Source organism: Ahaetulla prasina, chromosome 18 (genome assembly GCF_028640845.1).
Source record: "Ahaetulla prasina isolate Xishuangbanna chromosome 18, ASM2864084v1, whole genome shotgun sequence".
Taxonomy (NCBI): Eukaryota; Metazoa; Chordata; class Lepidosauria; order Squamata; family Colubridae; genus Ahaetulla; species Ahaetulla prasina.
In genome coordinates, this window is record NC_080556.1 from 2,003,205 (window position 1) to 2,018,249 (window position 15,045).

The 15,045-nt window shown below is 50.7% G+C and overlaps 2 protein-coding genes across 2 annotated transcripts; one reads left to right on the forward strand and one right to left on the reverse strand.

Moving 5' to 3' along the window:
- Positions 1–745: 745 nt before the first annotated feature.
- LOC131187205 (kelch-like protein 2) lies at positions 746–5,560 on the forward strand. The gene is made up of 4 exons (XM_058161444.1): positions 746–821; positions 1,608–1,686; positions 3,260–3,487; positions 4,060–5,560. The coding sequence occupies exons 1-4, from the start codon at positions 746–748 to the stop codon at positions 5,558–5,560; spliced, it is 1,884 nt and encodes a 627-aa protein (XP_058017427.1).
- A 956-nt stretch (positions 5,561–6,516) lies between these two features.
- On the reverse strand, positions 6,517–11,549 carry LOC131187206 (kelch-like protein 18). The gene is made up of 4 exons (XM_058161445.1): positions 11,483–11,549; positions 9,966–10,044; positions 9,310–9,537; positions 6,517–8,197 (listed from the first exon to the last, which is right to left on the reverse strand). The coding sequence occupies exons 1-4, from the start codon at positions 11,547–11,549 to the stop codon at positions 6,751–6,753; spliced, it is 1,821 nt and encodes a 606-aa protein (XP_058017428.1). The 3' UTR covers positions 6,517–6,750.
- Between the last annotated feature and the right edge of the window lie 3,496 nt (positions 11,550–15,045).

Consider the following 15,045-nt stretch of genomic DNA (forward strand, 5'->3'; position numbering starts at 1 on the left):
TATGCATTAATTTTAGATTCTTTCTCCAACCAGTGATACCATCTATTCCACGTTTCGTAATACATCGTTTCCTCTCGGTCTTTTAATCCCATTGTTAATTTATCTGCTCCTGCGCATTCTAGCACCTTTATGATTGCCGAGTTTGATGGAGCAGAATTTTGCTTTCAATTTTGCGCCAAATGTAATTCCGGCGGCCGTAATTATGTGTAGTATGAGGTAGTAAATTTCTAATCTTTGGTTTGATAATTCCCAATAAAGCATGTAAGTTTTCATTGCACAAACTTTCTCCAGGCGTTTATTTAAACGCCTTCTCCCTGCCCCACAGAAAAACTTCTCTATGGTTCTCCTTCAAAAAGGCCCCATTTCAAAGAGAGGCAGTTGGGTATAATGGTTAAGGCACCGGGATAGAAAGCAGGAGACCGTGAGTTCGAGTCCTGCCTTAGCCACAAAAGCCTTCTGGGTGATTTTGGGCCGGTCACTCTGCCTTAGCTTGGCCCACTTTACAGGGGGGAGGAAAGGAGGAGGAGGAGGAGGAGGAGTGGGAAGGTGCATTACAGCTGTCTGAGTAATTCTGGGAGTTGGAGTCCAAACCTCTTTCTGTTCCCGAGGTTGAGAAAAACGAGACGAAGAAAACGCTAGATTTGAACGCCGTAATTCTGCTCACCGTAATCGGTTCTGCCTCCTTGCTTTGCTCAGACAGAAAAACCCAGCTTCATTTTTCTGGGATCAACTTGGAGCCACAAGAATGAATCCACTGTCGGAGAGGGAGGCAGATCTTGCTGGGGAGCCGCTCAAACCTTTGGATCACTACATCCGGGAAGGTCGGTTTCTTCCTCTTCGTGAAAACGAGCCCTAATTTAGAACAACTCTAACCGGGTTTTCATGGAACGATGCAGCCCAGGATGGCCTCTGTGTTTGTTAGCAATAATTGCATGTCAGGACTGACTTTTTAAATAGCATTCGGTGAACAGACTCTGAAGATGCCCTTAAAATACAGGCAGTCCTCATATAGTGACCAGACTTGGGAGTGGCAATTCTGTCATTAAGCAAAGCAGTCACTAAGAGGGAAATCGTGTGACCGCGAGCGTCTTTATTTTTTCTCTACTCCGTCGCCCTTGGAATGCTCAAATCCTCTCGCCCCCACCCACCCCGCTCAATGGCGGAGAAATAATTAGGAAGAAGGGAGCTGTTCGTAGTTACATTTGTTGGAGAGAAAGGGATCGTAAGAGAGTAAGCTGCCAATAAGGATTATACATCAGAAGCAATGTGTTGGCAGCCCTGAATGTGCTACACAAACGGCTCAACGTATTCCTCACTGTGTGCCTGCTTATTCTCTTACGATCCTTCTTCTCCAATCACTGTGCTTTGCGAAGGGAAAAAAGCAATTATTCCGGGATAACCATGACCTGGATGACTGAGAATCTCCGTAGACACCGCTCTCTTCAACCTTGCCCCGGAGCCCCTAATCTCTGACAAAGCAGGCTGAAAGTTGTTAAGTCTTGCGTAGCGTCCTTTGAAACGAATCTGCGTGCAGGCAGAGTTCTCCGTTGAGGGCAGGTTGTGTCTTTCTTCACAAACACGCTAACAAGTCCAAGTTGTTTTTTTAGGCCTGGAACAGCTGCATCAGGAAGAGCTTCTGTGTGACACGACGATTGTAGCCAAAGGAGAACGATTCCCCTGTCACAGGTATTGTGTGGTGGTGGGCTTAGTTTCTTAGGGTTACAGAGATAGGGGTTGCCAGAATTTACTCCATTCATTCATCCTTTTCCTTCCTTCCTTCCTTCTTTCTTTCCTTCCTTCCTTCCTTCCTTATTTCCTTCCCTCTCCTTCCCTCTCCTTCCTTTGCTCTCCTTCCTTCCTTCCCTCTCCTTCCTTTCTTTGCTTGTTTTCCTTCCTTCCTTCCTTCCTTCCTTCCTTCCTTCCTTCCGTCCTACCTTCTCCTTCCTTTCTTTGCTCTTTCCTTCCTTCCTTCCTTCCCTCTCCTTCCTTTCTTTGCTTGCCTTTCTTCCTTCCTTCCTTCCTTCTCCATCCTTTCTTTGCTCTTTCTTTCCTTCCTTCCTTCCTTCCTTCCCTCTCCTTCCTTCCTTTGCTTGCCTTCCTTCCTTCTCCTTCCTTTCTTTGCTCTTTCCTTCCTTCCTTCCTTCCTTCCTTCCTTCCTTCCTTCCTTCCTTCCTTCCTTCCTTCCTTCCTTCTCCTACCTTTCTTTGCTCTCTTTCCTTCCTTCCTTCCTTCCTTCCTTCCTTCCTTCCTTCCTTCTCCTTCCTTTCTTTGCTCTCTTTCCTTCCTTCCTTCCTTCCTTCCCTCTCCTTCCTTCCTTTCTTTGCTTGCCTTCCTTCCTTCCTTCCTTCCTTCCTTCCTTCCTTCCTTCCTTCCTTCCTTCTCTCTCCTTCCTTTCTTTGCTCTCCTTCCTTCCTTCCTTCCTTCCTTCCTTCCTTCCTTCCTTCCTTCCTTCCTTCCTTCCTTCTCCATCCTTTCTTTGCTCTTTCTTTCCTTCCTTCCTTCCTTCCTTCCTTCCTTCCTTCCTTCCTTCCTTCCTTCCTTCCTTCCCTCTCCTTCCTTCCTTCCCTCTCCTTCCTTTCTATGCTTGCCTTCCTTCCCTCCCTCCTTCTCCCCTCCTTTCCACCTCCCCTTTTCTTTCCATCTCCCTTTTAAATAAATAAATAAATAAATAAATAAAAGGCAAATTAAGCAGGTCGTACCAGGCACTTTCTGGGAGCTGGATTAATGTGACCGTGGATAATTAATTAATGTGATGGTCATAGAAACCAAAATCTGTAAAGAACCCCGCCCCCACCCCAAAAAGATAGTTCATTCTATTGGCCAAAACACAGATTTGCCAGTCTGTTAAATGTTATTTTTTTTGGGGGGGGGGGGAAAGACTTTCTAAAAGGACTCTTTGCTTGTTTCTCTTCCCATTTTTCTGTATTTGCTTCCTTCCCATAAAATTTTAGCATTTCTTGGTCTGGTGTCTTTTTTCGCCCTAGCCTTACCTTGTTTTTTTACTCTTTCACTACATTTTGCCTTCTGGAGACCTGAGTAGCCTCTCCCCCCCCTCCCCAACTCCGACCCCCCCAAAAAAGGAAACCCTCTTTCTCTCTGCCACTCCACTGCCGTAAGATCAGGCCAAAAATTGCAGAAAAAACAATATTGGTAAATCCCCGAGAATGAGGTGGAAAAAACAGAAGCCTCTTTGACCGGTCAGGAAACATTTGGAAAGACGGAGGGAAAACAGCAGCTCTCTTCCGTTTCCTGGACCTAGGATACTCCTGGCAGCGATCAACCCCTACTTCCGAGCCATGTTCTCCAACTCTTTCCGAGAGTCCCAGGACGGAGAGGTGCTTCTGCAGGACATGGACCCCTCCATTATTCAAATGGTGGTACAATACTACTACACGGAGGAAATCGAACTCACGCCCGAGGTCGCCGAAGACCTGTATGAAGCAGCCAGCCGCCTCCAGATCATCCCTTTGCTGGAGAGCTGTTCCAGGTAAGCTCCAGGTTGCACAATGCCTGCTGGATGTTGATTGCGGGCGGGGAGGGGGAGGACACTCCCCAATTTTCTTCTTGCTCAGGGGCGCCCTCTATAGGACTCTTCCTGCTCAAGAGCGCCCTCTACAGTTCTCGGCCTGCTCAAGAGCGCCCTCTCCTGTTCTCTTCCTGCTCAAGAGCGCCCTCTCCTGTTCTCTTCCTGCTCAAGAGCGACCTCTCTAGTTCTTTTCCTGCTCAAGAGCGCCCTCTGCAGTTCTCTTTCTGCTCAAGAGCGCCCTCTACAGTTCTCTTCCTGCTCAAGAGCGTCCTCTACAGTTCTCTTCCTGCTCAAGAGCGTCCTCTACAGTTCTCTTCCTGCTCAAGAGCGCCCTCTACAGTTCTCGGCCTGCTCAAGAGCGCCCTCTCCTGTTCTCTTCCTGCTCAAGAGTGACCTCTCTAGTTCTTTTCCTGCTCAAGAGCGCCCTCTACAGTTCTCTTAAAAAACAGCGAATATGTTATTCTGGACCGTTCCTCCTGCCTTGGTGGGAATGCGGTCGGTCCTGCGCCCTTACGTTCCCCCTCTCTCTGCAGCTACCTGTTGGAGCACCTCTGTCCGGAGAACTGCTTGAGCATCTACCAGCTGGGCTACTCACACAACGACCCTGCGCTCTTCCAGGAGGCCAAGAGCCTGGTGCACGCCCACTTCAAACGCCTGTCCCAAGAGGCGCCCGCTTTTCTGGACCTCAACCCCAGCACCTTGGAAAGCATCCTAGCTTCCGACAATCTGCTAGTCTCCTCCGAGCTGCTGGTCTACCGGGCCGTGTGGCGCTGGGTGCAAGCCCAGAGCGCCCTCCGCCTACCTTTCCTGGCCCGCCTGCTAGCCCAGGTGCGCTTCCCGCTGCTCACCCCGGAAGAGCTGCACCAGGTACAAACCGAGCTGCTGCAGCGGCCCAAGGAGCTACGCCCACGCTGGAGGCGCCTGAACCGGCAGGAGCGGCTGGCCCAGTGCGGGGGTCTCCGGAGGGGCATGTTTAACACCTGTATTGTGTGTGTTGATCTTTTCAACCTGGAGGGACCTGAGCTGCGCACCAAGGATTTCCAGGTGGGATGCTATGACCCTCAAGCGGGCCTTTGGGAGAAGCTGCCGCTACTGGAAAGGCTCTATTGTGCGCGATGTGTGGCGCTGCGTGACCGGCTTTTTGTCACGGGCGGCGTCCACACAGACGACACCTACTCGGACACGCTGCACGAGTACAGCCCGCTTCGGGGTCGTTGGAGCCAGCTGGCGCCCATGTCGGTGGCGCGGGCCTCCCACGGCTTCCTCACGTGGGGCGGCCGCCTCTTCGCGCTGGGTGGCTGGCGCAACTTCGAGGACTATCTTGACTCGGCTGAGAGTTACGACCTAACCGAGCGGCGCTGGGCGCGCATAGCCCGTCTGCCGCTGCCGCTCAGCCACTTTGCCTCGGCTGCTCTGCGTGGTCGCCTCTACTTGGTGGGAGGTGCGACTGAGGCGGTGGGCGCATGGTACGCATCACGTAAAGTGCTCATCTACCAGGTGGGCGCCAACCAGTGGACCCAAGCCTTCCTCAGCAGCGGGGGCTACTGGGCAGGTGCCGTGGCCATGAATGAGGGCATCTACGTCGTGGGTGGCTATTTCCGCGGACGCGCACGGCCCCAACAGCCCACGCGTGACCGGCGGCCAGAGTCGGATGGGCTGCGCTGCACCAGACGCTGCTTCTTCCTGGGTGCCGACGGGCGTGTGGATCGTCGTGTGGTCGTGCCACCTTTGCCCGTGGAGCTGGCCGGCGCGGGCGTGGTGCGCTGGAAGCAGCGGATTTACGTGTTGGGCGGTGAGAACGTGGCACTGGGGCGGCGGGCAGCGGGCGAGAACGAGGAGGAATACTACAATACTGTCTACTACTGGGAGCAGGGTGCCCCCCGCTGGATCCGCTGCCAGGAGCGGCTGCCCTTCGCCAACTGGGGGGTCAGCGGCTTTGGCTGTGCCGCGGTCAAACTGCCGAAGAAGCCGATCCTGGAGTTGTTTCGCAAGACGGCTGTGGCCCTCACCGGCCTGGAGGGCCCCGCCTGCTGAGAGGGGCTCCTGCCTCGCCCCTCTCTCTTTCTCTCCCTCTTCTTTTCTCTCATTCCCTCTTTCTCTCTCTCTTTCTTTTTTTCTTTCATCCTCTCTCCTTTTTCTCTCTTTCTTTATGTCTTTCACACACTCTATCTTACTCTCTCTCCCCCCTCTCTCATTTTCTCTCTTTTGCTCGCTCTCCCTTTCTCTTTCATTCTCTTTCTCGCTCTTTTTCTCCTTCTCTATCTCTCTCTTCCACACACACACACACACATATACTCCAGGCCACAACCGGGCGACCCCACTTCTCCCACACAGAGTCTAGAAAGAAAAACTACTTCCTTTGCCTACAAGCATGTCTGCCTTTCATTTGTGAGGGAGGGGCCCCATGAGTAGCTGGGCAAATTATATTCCTTTTTTAACATTTAAAATGTTCTCCAAGTATAATTAGCAGAGTAAGGATAACTGATACCATTGTCAATTTGAGTTACAGTAAGATCCCCTGCATGAGCGGGGGGTTGGACTAGAAGACCTCTGGGGTCCCTTCCAGCTCTATTCTGATTGATTGATTGATAAGGTGTTGCTCTCCTGCATCAGCAGGGGATTGGATTAGGAGACCTTTAAGGTCCCTTCAGCTCTGATTATTGATTGATTTATTGATTAAAATGGTATACGGTTTCCTGCTTGAGCAGGGGGGGTTGGACTAGAAGACCTCCCAGATCCCTTCCAGCTCTGTTCACGACATCATCGTGGGTGATCCGCGCACGCACGATCCCATTGCGAACCAGTCCTGTAAGTAGAACTCACCCCTACATCCAATCCCAGAGGAGAGAAAGACTGCGCCTTCCATTGCCGCTCAAATTTATTGGAAAGAAAGGAATGGAAAACAGTAACTTAAAATCTTAGGTCCCTAAAACTCCGCAAAGTTCTAGCAGATGGCAAGTTGAGGTCTTAAAAGAGGGCAGGTAGGAACACCTACATCTTCAGGGTGAGATGCTGCGGAGCTGCTGGGATCTGGCGCTTTGGAGACATCCGAGTCAATCTATGGCAAAGCTTGATTGTTCTGTGGCCCATGGTTTTTATAGTAACCTTGATAGGCTACCGGGCAAAGGCCCACAGAAGCCAGGGGCAGATTGTACATCATCACCGTGGAATTTGTCGATAATCCCTGCCTGATGTTCACACACAAACAGGTTGGTGGGAAGGAGCTATGCTTTGGCGACCGCCGACACAATAACCACTGAAGTCACTTGGAAGAGTTGGAGAATGTGAGGCTTGGGCCTCAAGAGAGTTGCGCAACCAAATCTGCTGATGCCTTCTCGCGGTACGGGGATTTCGGCACTGGCCCGATGCCACCGGGACTCGCCTGGCTGCCAGTGGTAGATCGCTTTGTATCGCTGGGACAGATCTTCTCCACCCAACACGTAGATCCGCTTGCCACAGCGAACCACCGCTGCGTTGGCCAAACCTCGCCGCAGCTTGGGAATGGAGACATTGACGTTCACCTTGCCGGATTCGTTGACGAAGAAGCATTTACGGGTGCTGTGGCGGTTCTCGGGCATCAGGGGCCTCTCCTCCCAATCCTCGTTCTTCTTCTCGATGTAACCCCCAATGACGTAGATGCCGTTGTCACCAGCCACGGCGCCCGCGGCGAAGAAGCCCGTCGCCAGCGGGACTTGTGTCCAAGTGTTGGAAGCCATTCCGTAGATCAAGATTCCCTTGTGGAACAGCCAGTGGTTGGAGACCCCGGTGGCGCCCCCGAGGAGATACACCTTCTCCCGCAACACACTGGAGGCCGGGTGGCTCAGGGCAAAGGGCAACTTGGCCATCGGAGTCCAGATCTTTGTGTCGAGGTCAAGGGTCTCGGCCAGGTTTAAGAAAGTCTGGAATCTGCGCCAGCCTCCCATGGCGTAGAGTTTTTGACGGTCGTACACAAAGCCGTGGGCCGCTCGGGGCACAGTCATGTCCCGGAGCTTCAGCCACTGGTTGGTGAAGGCGTCAAATTCGTAGACGGCGTTGGAGTACGCGTTCTTGTAGACGCCTCCTGAGAGGTAGACCTTGTCTCCGTTGGAGGTACAGCAAGCGTGGGTCAACGATTGTAAGCCGGGAAGTTTCTCCCAGACTTCGGCCTGTGGCTCGTAGCAGCTCACATGGCCCTCTTCACTCTCCAGCTGTTGATACTCACACATCTGGGTGTCGATGCAGAGAATGTACGGTTTGTACATGCCTTGGCGCAGCCCGCGACTTTGTTCTAACCGTTCTGGGCCATCCATGACTTTCTGTTCGAGTTCGAGATCGTCCCATCTCTCCAGATCTTCCTGAAGTACGTCTTGCTCCTCGGGACCGAAAAGGGGGAAGCGGACATGGTGCAGAAGCTGTCCGAGGAAGGGGGTGCGCTTGCTGGGCTCGCCCTGCACCCACCGCCGTATCGCCTGGTAGACCTTGAGCTCGGAAGCCACTTCGAGGTCATCGGAGGCGATGATGTTGGCAAGGTCGCCGGAGTCCAGTCGGAGGAAATTGTCCTCTTCGAACATCCGCTCAAAATTCCTGATCAGGAGCTGGAGGACAGCGTGGAGGAGAGGCTGGCTGCGGTGCCCCTGGGCTAAGGAATACATCTCGAAGCAGTTCTGGATGGAGAGATGGGTCACCAGGAACCTAGAAAGGAGAGAGACGGAAGGGGACACCTATTTGGTCTTCAAAGATAAGCGAAAAGGACATGGGGTTGCTTGGTGGAAGAATGTAGAGAGCAGCCGAAGAAAACATTTGTAGCTCAGGGTTAAATTGAAGGGTGCGGCTGCTCTCTGAGCTTGGTTGTTTTCGTGCAGACGTTTCATGACCCAGCTCGGTTACATCATCAGTGCTAGAAGGGGTTGGGGGTTTGAGGAGGAGGAGGAGGAGGAGGAGGCGGAGGAGGAGGAGGAGGAGGAGGAGGAGGAGGCGGAGGAGGAGGAGGAGGAGGAGGAGGAGGACTGTGAGGTCCTTGCTGCTTGCAAAGCTTAGTGGTTTTTGTGCAGACGTTTCATGACCCAGCTAGGGAAGATCATCAATGCTAGAAGGGAATGAGGGTTTGAGGAGAGGAGGAAGAGGAGGAGGAGGAAGGGAAAGAGGGAGGACTAGGATAGTCCTTGGTGCTATCTGAGCTCAGTGGTTTTCTTACAGACATTTCATGACCCAACTAGGAAACATCATCAATACATCACACTGGTGTTATCTAGCTTGGTCATGAAATATTGCACCAAGAAACTCGCATACTTAATATTCCTTTCTCCTCCTATTTCCCCCCCCCAACAACAACAACAACAACCCTGTGAGGTGGATTGGGCTGTGAAAGAGGAACCGGCCCAAAGTCACCCAGCTGGCTTTCATGCCTAAGGCAGGACTAGAACTCTCAATTTCTGGGTGAGTTGCCCAAAGTTACCCAGCTGGCATTCATGCGCAAGGTGAGACTAGAACTCACAAACTCCTGGTTTCCAGCCTGGTTCCTTTAACCCACTTTTTTAAAAAAAAGCCCTTTTAGCTTTTTAAAACCAACTTTTAAAACCGATCGTCTCGCTTTTTAACCGATTGGCTAGTTTCCTAATCACGTCCGGAAAAAGCAAAAACCTTCGTTCGAGTCTTGCCTGTTCCGTCTCGCCTTCATCCCTGCGGCTCTCCCATTCGCCCGTGCCTTGGGGTGGCCGGGATGGGAGGCCACCGAGAGATCTTAGGGATGAGTCCAAACCAGCCCTTGGCACGCACACCCCGTAAGGGAACATCTGGAAACCTACCTGCAGCAGACGGTTTCCAAGGGGACGATCTGCAGCTGGCTGGCTCCGGTGAAGAGCGACGGAGCCAGATCGGGAGTGAGCGCGAGTTCTTCCGTGTAGATGTATTTCAGGATGTTCTGTACGAGAGATGGAGAGACGTTCTCTAGCTGGACCTCTGAACCTTCCAGGTCTTTCCCACCTTGGACGAAGACATCCCGGAAATAAGGACTTACGGCTGCCAGCAAGGCCCTGCAAGGAGAGGCAGATGTCCACGCGGGGTTTAGACACGTCACATTGTCGTGTGCCGTGGTCTCTAGTGCTAATCCCCAGAACAAGGTCCCAGCAAGGGTGGTAGACCTGAAGAGCGGTGGTGGGTTTCTTCCTGTTTGCCCCAGTTCAGGCGAACCGGTAGCGGTGGCGAGAGGCTCCGCCCACCCACTTGCACGTCATCACGGACGCTTTGCGCAGGCCCAGAAGCGCCGCACGCAGATGAAGCAAGCATATGCACACCCGGGGTGAGATGTAAAATTGGTTACTACCGGTTCTGTGGGCGTGGCTTGCTGGTGATGGGTAATGTGACTGGGTGGGCGTGGCCAACTTCTTTTTAAAAAAAGAAAAACTTTTAAAAAGCATTTTTTCGACAACCTCTTCGGGATGAAGAGATGAGAGACCCTTACCTGTGGCAAGGAAACCTCTGTCCGTCGGCCACCAGCGTGACGTCACAGAGCAGCTCTCCCTGGTACATCTCGGTCAATCCTGGCTCCGAGAACGAGAGACAGGCTCAGTTCAACAAGCCCGACGTTTTCCCACGTTCTATCCAAGCTTCAAATAATTCTTGAGCGATGGCGAAAAGATGTAAACATTCATATTGCCCCCACCCCACCCCACCTACCCCCGGCCGAACGTGACCGACGTCTCTTTTTCAGAAACTCCTTTTTTTCTGCAGGTCGTCCCGGATTTGCGACGGTCCGTTTAGCGACCATTCGAAACCAGTGGTGGGATTCAAAAAATTGAACCATCTGTTCTCTGCCCTAATGATCGGCTGGGTAGGCATGGCCAGACAGGCAGCACTTGGCCTTCTGCACCCCCCTGGGAGCAAAAATGGGCCACAGGGGGGAGGGGGGGCTGCCCTGCACCCCCACGCCCCGTTTTGGGTTCAGAGGCCTCTCTGTATTTACCTGGGAGCCAAAATAAGGTGCGTGGGGACTCCTGGAAGGGGCAGGGCAGGGCGGGGCCAACCATCAATTTAACTACGAACCGGCACTGAATCCCACCACGGATTCGAAGTGACAAAGTGGATAAGGCGACTTACGACCGTTTTTCAGGCTTATGACCTCTGTAACATGCCCACGGTGCCACGCGATCAACATTAAGATGCTTGGCCTCTGACTCGTATTTACGACGGTCGCAGCGTCCTGGCTGGGGGTGTGTGTGTGTCACATGATCCCATTTTGCGAACTTCCGACAAGCGAAAGTTGACGGGGAAGCCAGATTCGTTTTAACAACCGTGTTCCTCATTTAGCCGCCGCAGGGATTCCCTTAGCGACGGTGGCAAGGAAGATGCGGCAAAATAGCCGCCTCGCGTAGCGACCGAAATTTGCAGTTGTAAGCCGAGGACTGTTTGTCGTAAGCATCGGGTTTTTAAGAATGGTAAGCATCAGGTTTCCTTCCCTTAAGACTTCAACTCCCAGAACTCCCCATGGCTGGCCGGCTGGCCTGTGGAATTCTGGGAGTTGAAGTCCACGTGTCTTAATGGTTGAGAAACACTGCTCTAGATAAATTGAGAGGAAATTGTCAGTTATTCCTCAAGAATAAATTTAAAAAATATATATTTTTTAAAACCAAACCCTTTTTTGGAGAGAGAAACTTTCTAAGAATTTAGGTTTCAGCACTAAAACTCTCTCTCTCAGATTCCTTCGTTCTTCTGGGGAAACTTTTAACAAACTTCAAATTGATGATCCACAATAAAAATTATCCCGATTGGCCTGTTAAATCTCACCCGTTTGCAATTTGGAATAGATCTAAAACACCACTCATTCTGGGCACATTTACCATAACAGCAAGCCATAAACTTAAGATTCCCAAGCCACAAGGATTGGATTCACAAAATTCGAACGAAGCTACTCCTGGGAATGGTTGTGTGAACCCTTCGAAGTTGGGGCACCTGTAGTAAGAGGTCTTTTGAAGCGCTCACCTTCTTTCAAGCCCAGAGATCTTGGTTTCAGCTTGGTGATCTGCCCTTTTTTCTGGCTGGTAGTCATCGTGAGCTAACAAATAAAGAACGGAAGAAGTCTGTAGCTAGTGTAGGATGGAATGAAAGGTTGACAGTTGCATCAACAAGATCTAGGGAACCTCTGAGTTGATGGCCCTCCATCTTTTAATACTTCTCCAGGATGGTGTAGTAGTATAGAGGCAGAATGGCTGAACTGAGGTCCTGTCTCATAGGTCTTCCTAGTTCTTCCTTCTTCCTTCTAGTCCAATATTCTCAACTTTGGCTGCCTGAAGGTGTGTGGACTTCAAGTCTGGAAGTTGAAGTCCATACGTCTTTAAGTGGTTGAGAACATTGGACTAGAAGAAGGAAGGAAGAACAAGGAGGACCTATACAACTCTGGAAGTTGAAGTTGTGTGAAGACCTGAAGATGTGTGGACTTCAACTCTGGAAGTTGAAGTCCACACATCTTTAGGTAACCAAAGTTGAGAACATTGGACTAGAAGAAGGAAGGAAGAACAAGGAGGACCTACACAACTCTGGAAGTTGAAGTTGTGTGAAGACCTGAAGATGTGTGGACTTCAGCTCTGGAAGTTGAAGTCCACCCATCTTCAGATGGTCAAGGTTGGGGAAACACCGCTCTCATCCTTCAACTCATTTTTGATGGTTGAAGGAACTTCTAGGATGGGGTAATGTCGAGGGGTTAGGAAATATAAGGAAATTGGCCAAGCTGCCCTTCGTAACTTTTATTGTTTTATCGATGTATAAAATACAAATAAAAATAAAAATAGGGAATTAAGGGAAGGAAAAAGAAAGAGGGTGGGGGGGAACGAAAATACGAGTACAAGAGAAGAAGAAAAAAGGGGTTAGCACCGTACAAGATAACAGCATTACAACCTCAACTTTTTACTTTTTTTTTTTTTTTTTGGCATCCTGAACTCGCCATCCTGGCAGGGAATTTTGGGTTTATGGGTTGAAAATAGGCGAGGAGGTGACATCCCTTCTGATCATAAAAGAGTCTGGGTGTGGTTTTCTTACCTCTGATGATACCGTAGCCCAGATTTATAAAAAGTGTCGGGGGGGGGAAATGTCACTATCCTGGACCCATCAGTCTGGGCCAGCGCGATGGCCAGCGAGCCTGGCAGAGTTGCCCCCTGCCCCTCTGCTCCCTGGGGTTGCTTCTCCAGAGTCTTCTGGTGCCTTCTGCCATCCCTGAAGGCCGAGAAGCTCTGACCCCAGGGGAGGCCGAGCTTTCAGCCTCTCTGGATACAAAGCCATTGTGATGTCACATCCACACCCTGATCTGTATGCAGAGAAAAGGCAATTGACAGGCTAGAGTGGAATCTGGATTTTTTTTTTCCCACCCCAGGGAGAGTTCCTGGGTGCGTAGAGAGGGTGAGCTTGTTAGAAGATCCTAGCCGTTCTTTGTAGATTTCTTGGCCATGTTTTGAATCGGTTGCCGGTCACTTCCTGCCGGGAAATGGACACGCAAGGATTTTTAAGAGGAATTCTTTCCGTTCCGTTTCGAAACTTGCTTCGGAAATTAAAACATTAAATGAGATGCGTTTGGTGTTTTTCTTTAACCTGGTTTATTTCGCTCAGTGAAACAAACCTGAGACAGGCCCAGGGTTAAAAACCAAAACAATTGTTCCAAACCCAGGGAGTCCTCGACTTAACAACAGTTCATTTAGTGACCGTTCAAAGTTTCAATGACACTGAAAAAAAGGGATGTGGGATCGTTCTCTCACACTTATGACCGTTCTAGCATTTCCCGTGTGATCAAAATTGAGACGCTTGGTGGTAAAATGGGGGCAGAACTCACAACCAATGTCTCGCTTAGCAACAGGAATGTTGGACTCCATTTTTGGTCGTAAGTCGAGGACTAGCTGTAAAATGCAGAGAGGGACGGTTTCCGATGTTCACCTTTTTAAAATGCCCAGAATAACAAGGAAAGTTTGCTTCAAGGGCAAGGAATTAAATGTTAAATGGGGGATAGATTTAATTCCAACAAGTAAAATGCGCTGACGCGCTGCTGTAGCCAAAACTTTTATGCTGTGAGTGGACTTCAACTCCCAGAATTCCCCAGCCAGCATGCTTTAAGAGGTGAGGACTTCAACTCCCAGAATTCCCCAGTCAGCATGCTTTAAGAGGTGAGGACTTCAACTCCCAGAATTCCCCAGCCAGCATGCTTTAAGAGGTGAGGACTTCAACTCTTAGAATTCCTCAGCCAGCATGCTTTAAGAGGTGAGGACTTCAACTCTCAGAATTCCCCAGTCATAATGCTTTAAGAGGTGAGGACTTCAACTCCCAGAATTCCCCAGCCAGCATGCTTTAAGAGGTGAGGACTTCAACTCTTAGAATTCCTCAGCTGGCATGCTTTAAGAGGTGAGGACTTCAACTCCCAGAATTCCCCAGCCAGCATGCTTTAAGAGGTGAGGACTTCAACTCTCAGAATTCCCCAGCCAGCATGCTTTAAGAAGTGAGGACTTCAACTCTCAGAATTCCCCAGTCATAATGCTTTAAGAGGGGAGGACTTCAACTCCCAGAATTCCCCAGCCAGCATGCTTTAAGAGGTGAGGACTTCAACTCTTAGAATTCCTCAGCTGGCATGCTTTAAGAGGTGAGGACTTCAACTCTCAGAATTCCTCAGTCAGAATGCTTTAAGAGGTGAGGACTTCAACTCTCAGAATTCCCCAGTCATAATGCTTTAAGAGGTGAGGACTTCAACTCTCAGAATTCCCCAGTCAGCATGCTTTAAGAGGTGAGGACTTCAACTCTCAGAATTCCCCAGCCAGAATGCTTTAAGAGGTGAGGACTTCAACTCTCAGAATTCCCCAGCCAGCATGCTTTAAGAGGTGAGGACTTCAACTCTCAGAATTCCCCAGCCAGCATGCTTTAAGAGGTGAGGACTTCAACTCTTACAATTCCTCAGCCAGCATGCTTTAAGAGGTGAGGACTTCAACTCTCAGAATTCCCCAGCCAGAATGCTTTAAGAGGTGAGGACTTCAACTCTCAGAATTCCCCAGCCAGCATGCTTTAAGAGGTGAGGACTTCAACTCTCAGAATTCCCCAGCCAGCTTGCTTTAAGAGGGGAGGACTTCCACTCCCAGAATTCCCCAGCCAGCATGCTTTAAGAGGTGAGGACTTCCACTCCCAGAATTCCCCAGCCAGCATGCTTTAAGAGGGGAGGACTTCCACTCCCAGAATTTCCCAGCCAGCATGCTTTAAGAGGGGAGGACTTCCACTCCCAGAATTCCCCAGCCAGCTTGCTTTAAGAGGGGAGGACTTCCACTCCCAGAATTCCCCAGCCAGCATGCTTTAAGAGGTGAGGACTTCCACTCCCAGAATTCCTCAGCCAGCATGCTTTAAGAGGTGAGGACTTCAACTCTCAGAATTCCCCAGCCAGCATGCTTTAAGAGGTGAGGACTTCAACTCCCAGAATTCCCCAGCCAGCATGCTTTAAGAGGTGAGGACTTCAACTCTCAGAATTCCCCAGTCAGAATGCTTTAAGAGGTGAGGACTTCAACTCCCAGAATTCCCCAGTCAGC

Excerpts from the sequence above, each read along its gene's own strand:
- LOC131187206 (XM_058161445.1), bottom strand. The coding sequence starts at position 11,549 with ATGACTACCAGCCAGAAAAAAGGGCAGATCACCAAGCTGAAACCAAGA. Across the intron at positions 9,538-9,965 it reads CAGAGGTTTCCTTGCCACAG|GGCCTTGCTGGCAGCCGTAA; the intron begins GTAAGGGTCTCT and ends CTCTCCTTGCAG. Across the intron at positions 8,198-9,309 it reads TTGGAAACCGTCTGCTGCAG|GTTCCTGGTGACCCATCTCT; the intron begins GTAGGTTTCCAG and ends TCTCCTTTCTAG.
- LOC131187205 (XM_058161444.1), top strand. The coding sequence starts at position 746 with ATGAATCCACTGTCGGAGAGGGAGGCAGATCTTGCTGGGGAGCCGCTC. Across the intron at positions 822-1,607 it reads GGATCACTACATCCGGGAAG|GCCTGGAACAGCTGCATCAG; the intron begins GTCGGTTTCTTC and ends TTGTTTTTTTAG. Across the intron at positions 3,488-4,059 it reads TTGCTGGAGAGCTGTTCCAG|CTACCTGTTGGAGCACCTCT; the intron begins GTAAGCTCCAGG and ends CTCTCTCTGCAG.